General features: G+C 57.5%; 1 protein-coding gene across 1 annotated transcript; it reads right to left on the reverse strand.

The window, feature by feature from the left end:
* Nucleotides 1–5,131: 5,131 nt before the first annotated feature.
* On the reverse strand, nt 5,132–12,605 carry TULP1 (TUB like protein 1). Its single transcript, XM_030965825.1, is given in 15 exon segments — nt 5,132–5,303; nt 6,077–6,248; nt 6,488–6,586; nt 6,781–6,889; nt 7,393–7,505; nt 7,855–8,028; nt 8,212–8,303; nt 8,464–8,568; nt 8,571–8,597; nt 8,706–8,810; nt 9,042–9,173; nt 9,962–10,111; nt 10,226–10,343; nt 11,786–11,831; nt 12,559–12,605. Coding segments are annotated over 15 exon segments (1,623 nt in total). The 3' UTR covers nt 5,132–5,169.
* Nucleotides 12,606–14,390: the final 1,785 nt, after the last annotated feature.

The raw sequence follows: 14,390 nt of genomic DNA on the forward strand, positions 1-14,390 counted from the left end.
GCCGGGCCGGGCCTCCTCCTCCTCCCCTAACCTCCTTCTCCACCTCCTCCTCCTCCTCCTCCTCTTCTTCCCAGCCCTTCCTCCCGCCCGACCCTCCCGACCTCCCCGTCGGGGTAGCGGGCAGCGGGACTTCGCTTACGCAGGGAGGTTTATTTTTTGGGAAAGGGCAGTCCTGGAGTTCGGCCCGGCCCGGGTTATGGGAGCGCCCTCTATGAGCCTTCCTCATCTTCCTCCTCTTCCTCCTTCGCCCTCCGGCATTCCCGGGATGCGGCCCTGGGATGCGGCCTTGGGCCAGGGCATGGAGGTGCTGCTGTCCCGTCTTGTCCTGTCCCGTCCGCAGCCAGCCTGGGTCACCCGTGCACGCCTTCATCCCCTTCTGCACGTCTTCATCACCCTCTGTGCCTACTCTTCATTCCCACTCCCCTTCACTCACCCGTGTCCCTCTGCTCACCTCCATTCCCTTCCACACGTTTTCATTGTCCTCTGCACACTGTAATGCCCTGCCACACATCTTCATCCTGTTCTTCCTTCCCATCCTGACATCTTCATCCCCCTCCAAACATCCTCATCCTCACACACACACACTCTCAGTCCCCCACACCCCACCAATCTGCAGATTCCCTGTTTCTCCCAGGCACACACCCCGTGGTGCCCAGGGTGGGAATTCAGCCCACACTGCTGGGATTTCTCAAGGGTATTCAGCCAGGATCCACACCATGGTCACTTCCTCTGAGCGAGCTGATGGGTGGTAATGTGCTAAGCCACAGCAAGCTGATCACACACAAACCCCTGGCCACGACCCAGCCCGACCATCAGGAACTGCAGCCCCAAAAGGGGCAAAAGCCTCAGTCCCCCTGGGCCTCCACAGGCCTGTGCCACAGTACCCCAAACCCCCAGAGATAAATCAGGGTGAGGAATCCTCCCAGCGCCCTGCTGGGAGAAGGGATGTTCTTTGCATCCCATCCCTTCCAGAAACATATTTTTCTAATTTTCCTCATGAGCTTGGTTGTATTCAAGCGTTTTGGGACAAGACAGCCAATGCTTCAGCCCGTGAAGTGACGGGCTGTGAAGCATCCAGCGCATTCAGCAATTGTGTGTGATTCATAAAGCCATATCGCATTCTTCCACCCTTGGCCTGCTGCTAACTTGTAAGAAATCTGGACCAAAAACTGCAACAAAATGGCTGCTATTCTCCAAGGGCTGTTCAGAGCCTCGTTACTCATCCCTTACTTGGGCAAAAATGACATTGAGTGCTCCTGGAGATGACAGCCTTAATTGAGTTCAATAGGAGTTTAGGCTGAGTAAGGCATGAGCAAACAAGTGTGCATTAGCCCATGAATAAAATCCTCATCTGCAAATGTTGAGGAACACATGTAACACTGAGCAGGGGAGTGCTGAGGGGGTCCCTGCTGCTCTGGCCCTGCCATTTGGGCAGGGGTCTGGCTGCAGCATCCAGCACAACTGATGGTGGTGCTGGGATGAGCTTGTTCAGGAGTGCAAAGATTCAAGGCTGGCTCAGTGGTTTGTTTCCATTCTGCCTCTTAATTTTTATTTATTTTCCTCCTTCAGAAGTCCATGGTCCTTGTTTCTGCTATTTTTCTGTCCACTGGTGGGAACAGCAACTTCCTTTCTCAAATTATAATATAAAAGAGCTGCAAGCTGCAACGCCATAAATAATATTTTCTTATGGCCAGAACATCCAAGTCTAGGCAACACACCAAGAACAGCTACAACATTGTAAAACTCCAACACTTCTCCAGAATGGATTCACTAATTAAAAAATTACTCCTTTTAAAAAGCAGTTGAAAAATATTGGCTTTCCCATTGCTTGCTGCCTTCACTTGCTGCATCGAGAAGGAGCCCATTCTGCAAAGCCACTGCTGAGCCCACCAGCAATCAGTCTGCCTTCCCCTCTAAAAAATGTTACCAAATAAATAGAAGGGGAGGGGGAGGGAGGAGAAGAACACCTCATGGCAATCACTTCTTTAATTAATTAAAATTTTGCCGCTTCAGAGCTGGAGAGAGACCCCCAGGGCTGGGGCCATGGCAGCTCGCTGGGAACCAAACATCTCCAGCCCTTCCATTGCTGGACAAGGAGTTTCCCAGTGCTGGTCTCCCCTCCCACACCGCCCAGGATGTACCAGCCCTTCCCTCCTCAGGCTGCCTTCCCAGTGGGGCATTTGCCTCCTGGAACCCACAGAAATATCTGTCAGCCCCCCAAAGAGAGCAGGGCTCAGAAATGGGTGCGTGGAGCCCCCCAAACCCCAGGGATCTGAGAAGAGTGGTTGGAGAAGAGCCCCCACATCCACCTGCCTGCTCAGCTCTGGACCAGCGTCTTTGCACTCATCAGGGCAGGATGGGGATGAACCACAGAGAGAGCCACCAGCACTGCAGGGACACTGGTCCTGGCTGGGATGGGTTCAGCAGCGAGGTGGGGCCTTATTTTCTTCCTCCCCTTTGCCTTATAAGCACCTCTGCAAAAATAAAACTCATTTCCCAAGAGGTTCCCTTGAGGAGCTGACGACAGTCGCCTCTGGCCACTGGCCACACTTGTGCCCCTGCACGAGCACTTTGTGGGGTTAAATCCACTCCTACAGCACCAGCCCAAAGCCAGCACCCCTAAAACGAACCTTCAGAAACCTCAAAGTCTCACACTGCAGGGAAAACATCATCCCTGGCGATTGAGGAAACCCTTTCTCCGAGGAACACACACACTTTGGACTCAAACACCATTGATAAGGCTCTTTCTTCTTCTTTTTTTTTTTTTATCTTTTCTTGCAGCAAGCATTCCTTTCACACCCACGCACACCCCGGCATCCTCAGCCATTGGTCTGCCGGCGCATCCGTCACACTTTCCGCCGGCCAGAGCAGATCCACATTTCAACTGCTTCCATCCCTCATCTCCTCTGGTGTTAACAGCCAGCGCAAACAAAGGGCCCGAACATCCATCGCCCCATTAAATTGTTTTCGTTTGTTTCTTCTGCCACAGTTGGTTTGCGTTAGAGGGTTTGTAAAAGGGATTTGGGATGGGCGGCTGATGCAGCGGCTGCTCTGACTTTGGGTGACGCTGCAAGGGGCACCCGGGACAGGGATTTTGCTCTGCCACGGGTGACAGGCCAGGGAAACCTGAAGGGTTTGCAAGCAACAGTGGGCAAATGGAAAATGGAAAGTTTCTGGGTGAGGGGAGGGAGAATCAACCTGGGGAGCAGCTGGGATAACAGCAGAGAGAATGTGGGGAGCCCAAAGCCCTCTCTCTCACCAGGCTGCTTCTTTTCTCCGTGCACTGGAGGAAATGGGGACAAGCATTGGCTCAACCGTTAGCTGAGCTCGTCCCGATTTCAAACAGATGTTGGGCTTGTGGCTGGATTTGGGCAGAAAGCTCCTGCTTTCCCCACATTTGCTGGCCATACCTCGTCAGGGATGCTGGCCCTGAACTGCTGTGACTGGTTCTCCCTTTAGCTCACAAAATGATCTCTGAGCTGGCTGTGTGGGTGATGTATGATGTCCCACACGGGCTGGCTTGTCCCCAAGCTGTCCACCTCTGCCTGCCCCACCACGAGCATCTGCCCAAGAATCACGAAGCCCAGATTCATACAGCTGGGGCAGAGCTCCACTCCCATCTGCAAAGCCACTGGGGCAGATGTTTACCAGTGGTCCAGCAGCACTTGGTGCCCCTGTCACTGTCATCTGTCCTCAACTCCATGCTCAGCTCACGGTGATGTTGCGACACTGCCCAGAGAGGATGAGCATCCCTCTTGCACAACCACCTCCATCTCATCCATCTGCTCCTCAGCCTTTCTGCCACAGCAGCCTCTCAGCTGCATTGACTTGGGGGGCTCATATCACCCCCAGAATAGGGGAACAACCCCTTTATGTCCTGGGAAGAGAATCCCACATGGTTCTGGAGTCAGTGTGTGAGCTGAGCAGGTGAGAAACAGCACCAGAGAGCTGAGGATGGTGTTTCAGGGCCCCTTGGCATGTCCCCATTTTTCTCACCACTGAATTAATCAGATTTGTTTGTGCAGCCAAATCCTCACCCCGTAACTGGTGGAACTGGGGGCGTGAGCTGTCCTGCTTCTCTTCAGCATCTCCCCATCAATCTGAGACAGGGCACCTTCTGTCCACCGCCTCTCATGAGCAGAGAGCACCACCTGTGGGGCCACCTGGGGCACGTGAGGGGCACCACAGAGTAAGGGGGCAAGGGTTGAGGGCACGGGGAGCTCAGCAGGGCCTGCCTGGGTGCTGAGCGTGACTCAGCACCGCGCCACACCTCGTGAGTCACTCACTGCTTCCTGGTGCACCCTGAGTTTTCTCTTCCAGGTCTCTCCTGGCAGCACTGGCCCAGCTGGGCCACCTGCCAGCAATGCAAGCTCTGCCTCACGTGCCTGCCAGCCCTCCTGTGCTGGCACTGTCACCCCTCGGCACGTGCCCGTGTGCTGCCGGTGCCAGGCTGCTCCTTAGGGCCCCAAATCCCTAAAAAGCAATTTCTGGGCAGTGAGGTGAGACCCAGTGGGTGCAAGCACACCATGGGTGCCAGCCATCCACTCACACCAGGGCAAAATGGGGCAAAAGAGAGGCTTTGTGCCTGGTGGGCAATGAGCTGGGATGGGGGCTTTAGCTGGGAGCTTAGGCAGAGCCCACCTGCATGTGGGCAGGGATGAGGAAACACAAAGTGAGGAGACCACCTACCACCTTCTCACTGGGACAGCATAAACCATAACAATCAAATAACCAACCCCCAAAAACAAACAAACAAAAACAGACAAACAAAAAACCCCAAAAAAACCAACAAAAAAAAAAAATAGCGGGGGGAGGGTGGATGATCTTCCAGGATCTGAGTCCAAAGGGACGAGACAGGGATTGCAGTCAGCCTCATCTGCTGAATATGAATTGACCTCCAGCCTGGCTCTGCCATCGCCCCATCCCAGCGATTTGCCCCGAATTTGCCTGGAGAGGCAGCGTGGCTGCAGCTGGATGAGCATCCCACAGCACCCAGTGGGCACCTGGTGCCTTGAACCGCCCCAGGAAGAGCCGAGACTGCAGGAAGGTGGAAATGCAGGGAGTGGAGCAGGACAGGGATGCAGGAGCATCCTTGGGGCACTGGCAGCAGCCCCGGTAGTCCCGGTGGTCCCAGCAGCCCCAGTGGTCCCGGTGGCCCCGGTGCAGGTGCTACTCGCAGGCCAGCTTCCCGTCGAAGCTGGAGAGGGCGATGGCGAAGGCCTGCACGGCACACAGGGGGTAGTTGTAGTCCATGGTGAAGGCGTCATCCGCCACACGCCCAAACTGCATCACGATGTAGTCAGCTGTGAGAGAGAGGGGAGCCACCGGGCTGTCACCTGTGCACCCAGCCAGCCCACGCGGCAGAGGCCCAAAGAAGCTGCCCACGCACGCCCACCCAAACTCAGCCTGTGGCTCCTGTGCTGTGCTGCAGCACAGATCACCAAAAAGCATCGTTTTCCCATGGCACCCTCTGGTGCCTCCAGCACCCCCTTCCCTGGGTGCCACAGCCCCCCAAGGGACAGGGACCCCACTCATTCCCCTCCCCTCCCCAGACCGTGGGATGGCTGCTGCTGGAGGGCGGGTGACAGGAAATCTGTAAAAATAACCAGGGGCCCTCAAGAGGCTTTTTCTGTCCCGTAACCCAACACCCTGGAGGCCAAGGGTTTCTGACTGCGCCGGACAGGTGACGAGCAGCCGCATGCAGGCAGAGCTGCTGCCACTGCTGAGGGACTGTCCCCGAGGCAGTGCACCCCAGGGTGAGCCTGCCAGCAGCGTGGGGTGTGTGCTGGGGACAGTGCTCTGGGCTGGGTGGGTGGCTGCAGTGTGATGGGGGCTCAGCACCCCACAGGATCTGTCCCTGCCCTAAATCTGCCTGGCAGAGCCCCACACGCTGCCCCTGCCTGCACCAGGGCCCAAGGGCAGCTCCTGCAGGGAGCTCTGTCTGGCTTCATCCCAGCTCCAGCAAAGGCAGGCAAGACTCCAGAGCATGAAAAAACTGAACTTCAACAAAAACAGTGGGTGCTGGGGCCAGCTCATGAGGCAGTGCTCCTCCACCCTATCCCCCGTCCCAGCTTACGGTCACTGCTGTGCACGATCTGGAAATTTTTGACTGAGGCGTGGGTGACCCGGCCGTGGAAATTGAGGACGTAGGACTGGGTCTCATCATTCCACACTGGGGCCTTGTTGTGCAGCTCGATCACGTTGTCCATGTTCCTGTTCTGCCATCGCATCAGGAGGCCGTCGTTATCCTGGGGAGGGGAGCAGAGTTGGGGGGACCCCTCCAGAGCCCTGCCACCTCCTGTGGCATCCTCTGTAACAGGACCCAGCTGGAAATGAGATCTATCAAGGGGAAAAAAACAGACACCATGTCTCCCACCTCCCAGGGACACCTGAAAGCCTCTCCATGCCCCACGATGGGTAAAATCCAAGGTGGTGCCCAGCAAACCCAGCTCCCAAGGAGTTTCTCCCAGTCTGGCCCCTGACTTACGTTCCGGGGCCGGATGGGCACCCTCTCACAGTCAGCATTCATCCCAGGGATGATGACAGTCATCTTCCTGGGGCCTTTGAACCCTAAAACGTTGGTTTCCTGCAAGAGAAACCCTGTCCCTCAAACCAGCAACCACCGCAGGTTTCAGCCTCTCGTGGGGGCTGAACTAGGGCTCGGGGGTGGCTCCAGCCCATCCCACACGTCTGCAAGCCCCAGTGAAGGGGTGCAGGGTGGGAACCCCTCTCTCCCTGCCCGGGAGAGGCGGGAAGGGGCTCCTGTGTGGCTGCTCTTACGTAGACCACGGCCGAGAGCTCCTGCCGCACGTTGGACCAGTCGGCGTTGGCCCTGTCGGGGTTGGCGCCGTTGTCAAACACGGTGAACCTCGTTCCCATCAGGTTGGATCTGCAGCCAAGGGTGGGACATGGCTGTGGCTGAGGTCACTGAGTCCCCTCTGCCCTCTCTGTCACCTCTCTCCAGGCACAGCCTTGGTTTTGGTCTGGCTGCAAACCCCCAGTGCTGTTCCCCACTAATGCCAACCTTCCCACTCTCCAGTGATTTTTTTGGGTTCAGGAACCCCCAAATCGGGGTGTGATTGGGTGCTGCCACCACAGGGACCCCCAGCATTGCTGTGTGGCTGCTGGCAGTGCAGGCTGGGACTTGCCAGGTGCCTTTTCTAGCCATGACCTGTCTGCTGGGAGGAACCGGCCGAGCTTGTTTTCCCCTCTCAGCCCCCCACCACTCCTCAGGTCAGACACAGCAGTGGGAAATGCTGAATTTAACCTCCCGTCTGCGCCAGCCATAGCTTGGGACAGCCTGTAAGCCATGGAGTGGGAAGAGGGTGCTGCAGAAATGGGGTGCCACCAAACTGGGGTGCCACCAAACTGGGGTGCCAGCTCTGCTCCTACCTCAGCTTCCCGATGAAGTTCTCTCCACCCCGTGACAGGTCAGTGGGGTCGATGGAGATGAGGTAGTTGGAGGTTTTGCTCTTCTTACGCTTTCTCCCAGCAAGGAGGAACACCTGGTAGAGCAGTGGGACCATGTGGGAATGGGACATTGTCACTGCCATGGTCACTGCTGTCCCCAACAAGTCACTGCCATGACCTTGAGCAAGTCATGAAGACGATCCCCAAAATCCTGCCTGCATTACAGGGCAGGAGGGGCTGAGCCCAGCCCAGCTTTAGTGGCTCTCCAGCTCTGTTAGCTCATCCTCCCAGGCACCACCCACAGGAACTGCAGGACAGGGAAGCAGCCCCATTCAGGACACACCAGAGCAGTGGGATGCAGGCGAGCATCCCCCCCAAACCCTGAGGGTGCTCTCTGGGATGGCTGCAGAGCCCCAGGGGTCTCCATGCCCCACCCCAAATCACCTTTTTGTCATTGTCCAAGTGCAGGTAGTAGGTGGGGTAGAGCCCCCTGTCCATGCCCTTCTTGTCCCGTGTCACCCGGCACTTGACGGTGACGCCCTGCGGCGCCGGCTGCAGCACAAACTCCTCCAGGTTCTCCACCTCGATCACAGGGGACGGGGGCCTCTCCTCCTTCTGCTGCAGCGTGAGAGGGGATGGTGACCCCAGAGCCTCCCCAGCTCATTGCTCCTTGCTGTCCATCCCCCCTGGGCTCTGCAGCCGCTGGCTTTGGGGACACTCTGGTGGCTCTCACTGGGGGATGCTGCAAACCTCCTGACCTGCCCTGAGGGGTTCCCCATGGCTCTCAGGGGTCTTTTGTACCTTCTTTGATTTCTTTGCTTTCCCCTTCTTGTTGGAGTTTTTCTGCAGGGTCTCTGGGGTCTCCTCCTCACTCTCATCTCCTCTGGGAGGAGCTGCTGGCAGGAACACATAGGGACACAGAAGGGAGAAGATCCTGACTCTACTGAGCCCCAAAACCAAGCTCAGTACAGATCCATGCCAACATCAGTGATTGTAACCCCTCTCCATGGCCAAGCTCGCTGAACCCACCACCCTCCAGTGCTGGGCTCTCACCTTTCTTTTTGGATTTTTTCTCTTTTGGGGGGTCCCCACCAGTCTGAAAGAGGGATGCTGGGTTTTTCTTCTTCTCTGACCGAATGGGTTTGGTGCTGGAGTCGAATCGTCCTCCTCATCACTGCTGGTGGCAGCTGTGAGGGACATGGGGGACATGGTCACACAACACTGGGGGCTGTGGGCTCAGGGTGATGCCATCAGGCAGCAGGACTGGCTGCCACCTCCTCCTGCTCATCCCATACCTTTCTTCTTGCTTTTCTTCTCCTTCTTCACCTGGAACACGGACATTGGCTCCTTCTTGGTGCTTTTGGCAGATTTGGCTTTGCTGTCAGGGTCACTCTTGTCTTCTGCTGGGACAGAGGAGCTGATGAGCAGCCAGGGGGATGGGAACGGGCAGTGATGGGGACAAGGATGGAACAGGATCGGAGCAGCAGAAAGGGCTGAGCTGGGGGGAGATCGCTTGGGGAGGGGGCGATGGTTCTGCAGCCCCCAGAGCCCCCCGGGACAGTGAAGGCGCCTCCCTGCTCCCAGCAAGGACAGATCCCAAAGCTGGGCTCAAGCCATCCCTGGGCACTCACCCTTGGGCTTCAGCTTCTTCTCCCCCCCGCCTGAGAGGGGCTCTTTGGGAACCTTCTTCTTGAGCTTTTTGGGCGGGTTTTTATTCTCCACCTCTTCTTCCTCTTCCTCATCATCCTCATCCTCAGCCGGCTCTGCCCAGAGGTGACCGTGGCATCAGCCAACACACCGACCCTCTGCTGTCCCCCGGGATGGTGCCCGGCCCTCCTGCTGTCCCCAGGGGTGGCAGCGGTCTGACCCTCCTGCTGTCCCCCGGGATGGTGCCCTGACCCTCCTGCTGTCCCCAGGGTGGTGGCAGCGGTCTGACCCTCCTGCTGTCCCCAGGGGTGTGGCAGTGCTCAGACCCTCCTGCTGTCCCCCGGGATGGTGCCCTGTTCCCAGTGGTGCAGGGTCTGCTGTCCCCGGGGGGTTGTGTCAGGGTGGTGCAGGGTCGCCCTCCTGCTGTCCCCAGGGTGGTGGCAGCGGTCTGACCCTCCTGCTGTCCCCCCGGGGTCCGGCGGGGCTGGGGCCGTGTCCAGCTCCGGGCACCGCGGCCGCAGCCACAGCGCTCTCTCGCGGCCGCAGCCGAGCCGAGCCGATCCGAGCCGCTTTTCGCTCCCGAGAAGTGTCCGGGGAGCTCAGTGCCACCCACCCAGGGAGTGTGTCACCCCCTCTGCCCACTGTCCCCCTCGATACCAACTCCCCGATCGAGGCAGTGAGCGCAGCTCCGCTGCCACAACCCCGTTTGTCCCAGGTCCGCAGATGGGTTTTAGGCAAAAACTGCCGGGGATGGGCAGAACCCCAGCAGAAATCCCAACAGAAGCCCCCGCAGGCACTGGGAGCACCGACGGTGCTATCGGGACATGGTACAGGGGGACGGACACGAAGGGACACGAGGGGACACGAGCGAGTGCCTGCAGAGGGGTGGGAGTTGCCCCCGCACCTTGTGGCTTCTTGGAGCTCTTGGGCACTTGGGAGCGGGGAGCCAGGCTTTCCTTCTTCTTCCGAGGCTCCTTGGTGAATTTGGAGGAGGGGTCCTTGTCGCTCTCCTCCTCACCCTTCTCCTCCTTCTTCTTCCTCACCTTCTTCACCCCTGTGTATTTCAAGAGATGCCCAGGATGGAGAGCGCCTCAGGTGCAGGGTGGGGCACCCCATTTCCCCCCATTTCCCCCCATTTCCCCCATTTCTGTGGGGGATCTGTGCTCACCCTGTGCCAGGGCTGGAGCCTCCTCTGCAGCCCCTGCCCCACTCGGTTTCTTCACCCGCGGCCGCCGTGGTTTGGCCTCGGGCTCCAGCCCGGGCTCCTGCCTCTTCTTCTTCAGCTTCTGCCCTCATGGGCGGTGCTGCAGAGGTGGTGCCAGCGTTAAACTCCTTTTCCCTTTACAGGGAACCCCTGCTCAATCAGCACTGGGTCCCTTTCAGAAATACAGCCGGGCTTTCCCCTGGCCCAGCACGGGAGCAGGGACAGACGCACTGACACCTTCCAAAGGGTGACTTACCATGGGCAGCCCCCCAAGGAAGGCAGAGGGAGGAAAACAGAAAGGTCTGTTAGCAGACAGACAGACAGAACATCTGCCCTGGAGATGAGGGAGGTGATGATGGTGCTGCTGTGACACCGTGCCAGCACAGAGGGACCAATCTCACTGTGGCCATGGGGACCCTGGCTGGGAGCCACTCTGGGCACTGGTGGCCTCACTGGGCACCTGAGCTGGGACAGGGGACATAGGGAGGGGCAGACAGCCTGGACTCTCACCTCCATCAGCTCTCACACCCACAAGAGGCTCCTGAGGATGGCAAGGAGGTCAGCAGGAGCAGGGAAGCAGGAGGATTAGGCACAGCACATCTAATCCTGGTGAGCTGGGGCTATAAATAACCCGGATTTACCAAATACAGAGCATGTGGGTCAGCACCTAGCTCTGGGCAGGAGGTGTTTGGGGAGTGGGTGTCAGCTCAGGGCTCTCAGAAAGTGATCTCAGCAAATCCAGGTGCTCTGAGGCTTCCACTGCCCGGCAGAGCATCTTCTCCCTTGCAGGAAATCAGTCCTGCCCTGCTTCTCCCTCATGCTCCAGGGCAGTGTGTGAAGGCGTTCTGCAAAAAGTGGGATCCTGATGGATCCCTGTGATATCCCAGGGCTGTGAATTTGGGGAGGGGGAGCTGGGGGCTCCATGGTGAAGCTGGGAACTGGCTGCTTTCTTCCGTGTCATGAGCTCACACAGAAAATCTCCTTTGCACCCCCTAATCCCTTAAGCAGCTGCAGGGTGGGCAACTACTCCCTTACTTAACAAAGGCCTTCAAGGAGGAGCTGCTGATTAAAAATTAAATTGGGTGGGGGATGAAATTGCTGCTGAGACCCCTCCAAGGCTGGGGGCACCTGGGGGCTGTTCTGAAATGCAGGGAAAGGGGGTCTGGCTTTCAGGGTCATGGCCTGGGGAAAGTGAGTCACAGTTTACAGCTTAACTGAGGGGCTTAATTAAACTGTTATCTAAGAACTAGGAACCTTCCTCATGGGGTGCTTCACAGTGATGGAGGGGGGTTCAGAAGGACTCACAAAGAAGGGAGGGCTGTGGAATTGTCTCTACCCACCTGCTCTGGAGGGAGTTCCCAAAAATCTCATGCCCTCACAGGCTGCAGCACACCAATGGAGCAGCCCCAAATCAGCCTTGGTGTGGACTCTGGGGTTGGAGGGTCTCTGATGTCCCCAGCCCTCGGGGACAGCCACGGCAGGGGATGGTGGCACATGGGATGGAGGGGAAGGATTTTTTCTCACCTGTTTGGGCTTGTGCTGCTGGGGGCTCCCCGGCTCCTCACTGGGGCTGTGGGGCACAGAAACCAAAAGGCTCAGGGCTTTCACAGACCCTGAGGCACGGGATTGCCCCAGTTTTTGGTAAAGAGGGAAAGGTCAGTCTTTCATTTGGTTCATTTGGTTCCCTGTCTCGACTGGGTCGAGCTTGCCTGACATCATCCTTCCTAACCAGGAGCACAGGACAGGCTCTGCCTTGGCCGGGGGGACAGCAAGGAGCTTAATTTGGGGATCCCCATCTAAGGAACTTTTCCTCTCTGCAAATCAACGAGCATCATCCCGCCAACCCCCAAAGAAACAACACCGTGATAGAACTGCTCACTGAAGTGCACTGAGATTGAAAACAGGAGAAAAGAAGGGAGGAGAGAGAAGTGCGCTGGGGGTGCCCAGTACATCACCCACCCAGGGGATCCCACCCTGCAGATCCCACCCCACATTACCCACACTGCAAATTGCTCCCCACGGATCCCACACTGCAGATCCACCAGCAGATCCCACTCTACAGATCCCACCCAGCGGATCCCACACTCTGGATCCCAAACCACATCACCCACCCTGCAAATCGTACCCCACAGATCCCATCCTGCAGATCCCATCCTGCAGATCCCACCCAGTGAATCCCACCCAGCAGATCCCATCTTACATATCCCACCCCACATCACCCACCCTGCAAATCGCACCCAGCAGATCTCACCCCACAGATCCCACCCCACACCACCCACCCTGCCCCCGGCACCGACCTATCGGCAGCCCAGACCTCCCGCAGGATCTCTGTCTGCAGCGGCATCGCTCCCGGCTCGGCACGGCACGGCTCGGCCCGGCTCGGTCCTGCCCTGCCCTGCAGCCCCTCTCAGCCCAGGGCCGGGGCCACCGGGTCAGTGGCAGCCCCAGGAGCCAGAGCAGCCTCCCAGCATCGCCCCCGCAATCTCTGTGCTGGGAGGAGGAGAAGGGAAAGGAGGAAGAGCAGCTGGAGGAGGTGATTAACTTTATTTCTCCTGAAACTCGGTTAATAGGATTTCAGGGGCTGGCAGCCTGGGAGAGCAGCTGGCAGGGAGTAATCACAGGAGAAGGGGGCTCTGCAGGAATGCAGGGGGCCAGCCAGACCCCAGACCCTTTTGGGGTGCCCCTGGCTGGTTGGGGTCCCTGGCACGGCACAACACAGCCAGTGGGCAGAGGAGTGGCTCTCTGAGTGTTTAGGGTTATCCTCAAGTGTTCAGGGTTATCCTCCCTGAGTATCTTTGTTTTTCACCCAGAAATGTCTCCTCGGTGAGCGAAGAGCAGGATTTGGGCTGGTTTGTGTCAGCTGTGCATGGAGAGCCCATTCAGGGGAAGGCAGCATCCCTGCTCTGGGCGGTGTAAGGGTTTCTGTGCCGAGCACTGCTCTGCCCTGACCCCTGTCCCACGTCCCGAGGTCTCTTTGCATGTGTTTCATAACCTCCTGCCTCACCTCCTCATTACACCACTTAACTCTCGCTATTCCTCCCCAGAGGCCCCCAGGGATGGTGTTGGGCTGCAAAGCCAGACAAGCCGAGTGTCCCCAGTGTCCCCAGCGGACCCTTGGCCTTGCCCAGCCCACCACGGTCCCCCCCAAACCCCCAGCCCGTGCTTGGTGCCACTAGATGGCATTTGAGCACTGCGCACCCACCGGCACCGGGAGCTTCCTAATCCTCCTTACAAAACCCCCCTGGTTTCCCTTTCATCTCTAAACCTCATCAGCCACACGAGTTCAATTTCTCTTCCAAGGGACAGAAAAGCACCAAGCCAAAATAAACCAAAAATCTGCTTAAAGACGGGGAGCAAGCCCAAAAACGGCAAAGAAAGTTGGTTGGGTTTTTTTGGTTGTTTTTTTTTTTTCCTGTTGAGATGATTTCCTATGGAAAATGTGGCTTGGGCTGCCCCCAAAGGACTTTTTTGCCCTGCAAGAAAAAAATGAAAAGCCCACGTTTTGCAGAGGCTCTGGGTCTCGCAGCAGCCTCCAGGGAGGTGCATCCCATGGTGGTAGAAAATTCCTGCTGTTTAAATGGATGAGCAGCTGGAGCAGCCACGTGGGTGCTGTGCCACTGCTGCAGGTGAGAAAACAGACAGGCTTGAGAAATGATGCTGATGGGACTAGAGAAGAGGAATTTTAACCAAATCTTGCTTAGTCTGCCAAGATTGTGGAGGGGGGTATAAAAGAGGGATGGGCAGTGCTAATACCCCACGGGCTCAGCTTTCTGTTCTCTCCCCGCTCAAGGGGCGCAAATGACCCCTCCACCCACTCAGCTGACCCTCAGGAAAACCCCTCCCAAAATAATGCACTGGGCATGGGGGGAAAAGCATAAGGATAAACCTCCCAGGCTGGAAAAACAGCTGAGACCCCCAAGGAGCATCCCCCAGCCAGGCACTTCCAAAGCAATTGCTGGCTCTCCAGAGGACAATGGCACTGGTAAAAAGGGGCAGCAGCAGCTCTTGGAGACACCAATAATTCCTCAACTGCTGGGGCAGCTCCCCGCAAGGAGCACCCACCCATCCTCCCCAGAACCACCCTGTTTGCTGAGCAGGATCCAGAGAAAGAGGACTGTTTCTTTTTTCC

The sequence above is a fragment of the Camarhynchus parvulus genome, chromosome 26 (assembly GCF_901933205.1).
Source record: "Camarhynchus parvulus chromosome 26, STF_HiC, whole genome shotgun sequence".
Classification (NCBI taxonomy): Eukaryota; Metazoa; Chordata; class Aves; order Passeriformes; family Thraupidae; genus Camarhynchus; species Camarhynchus parvulus.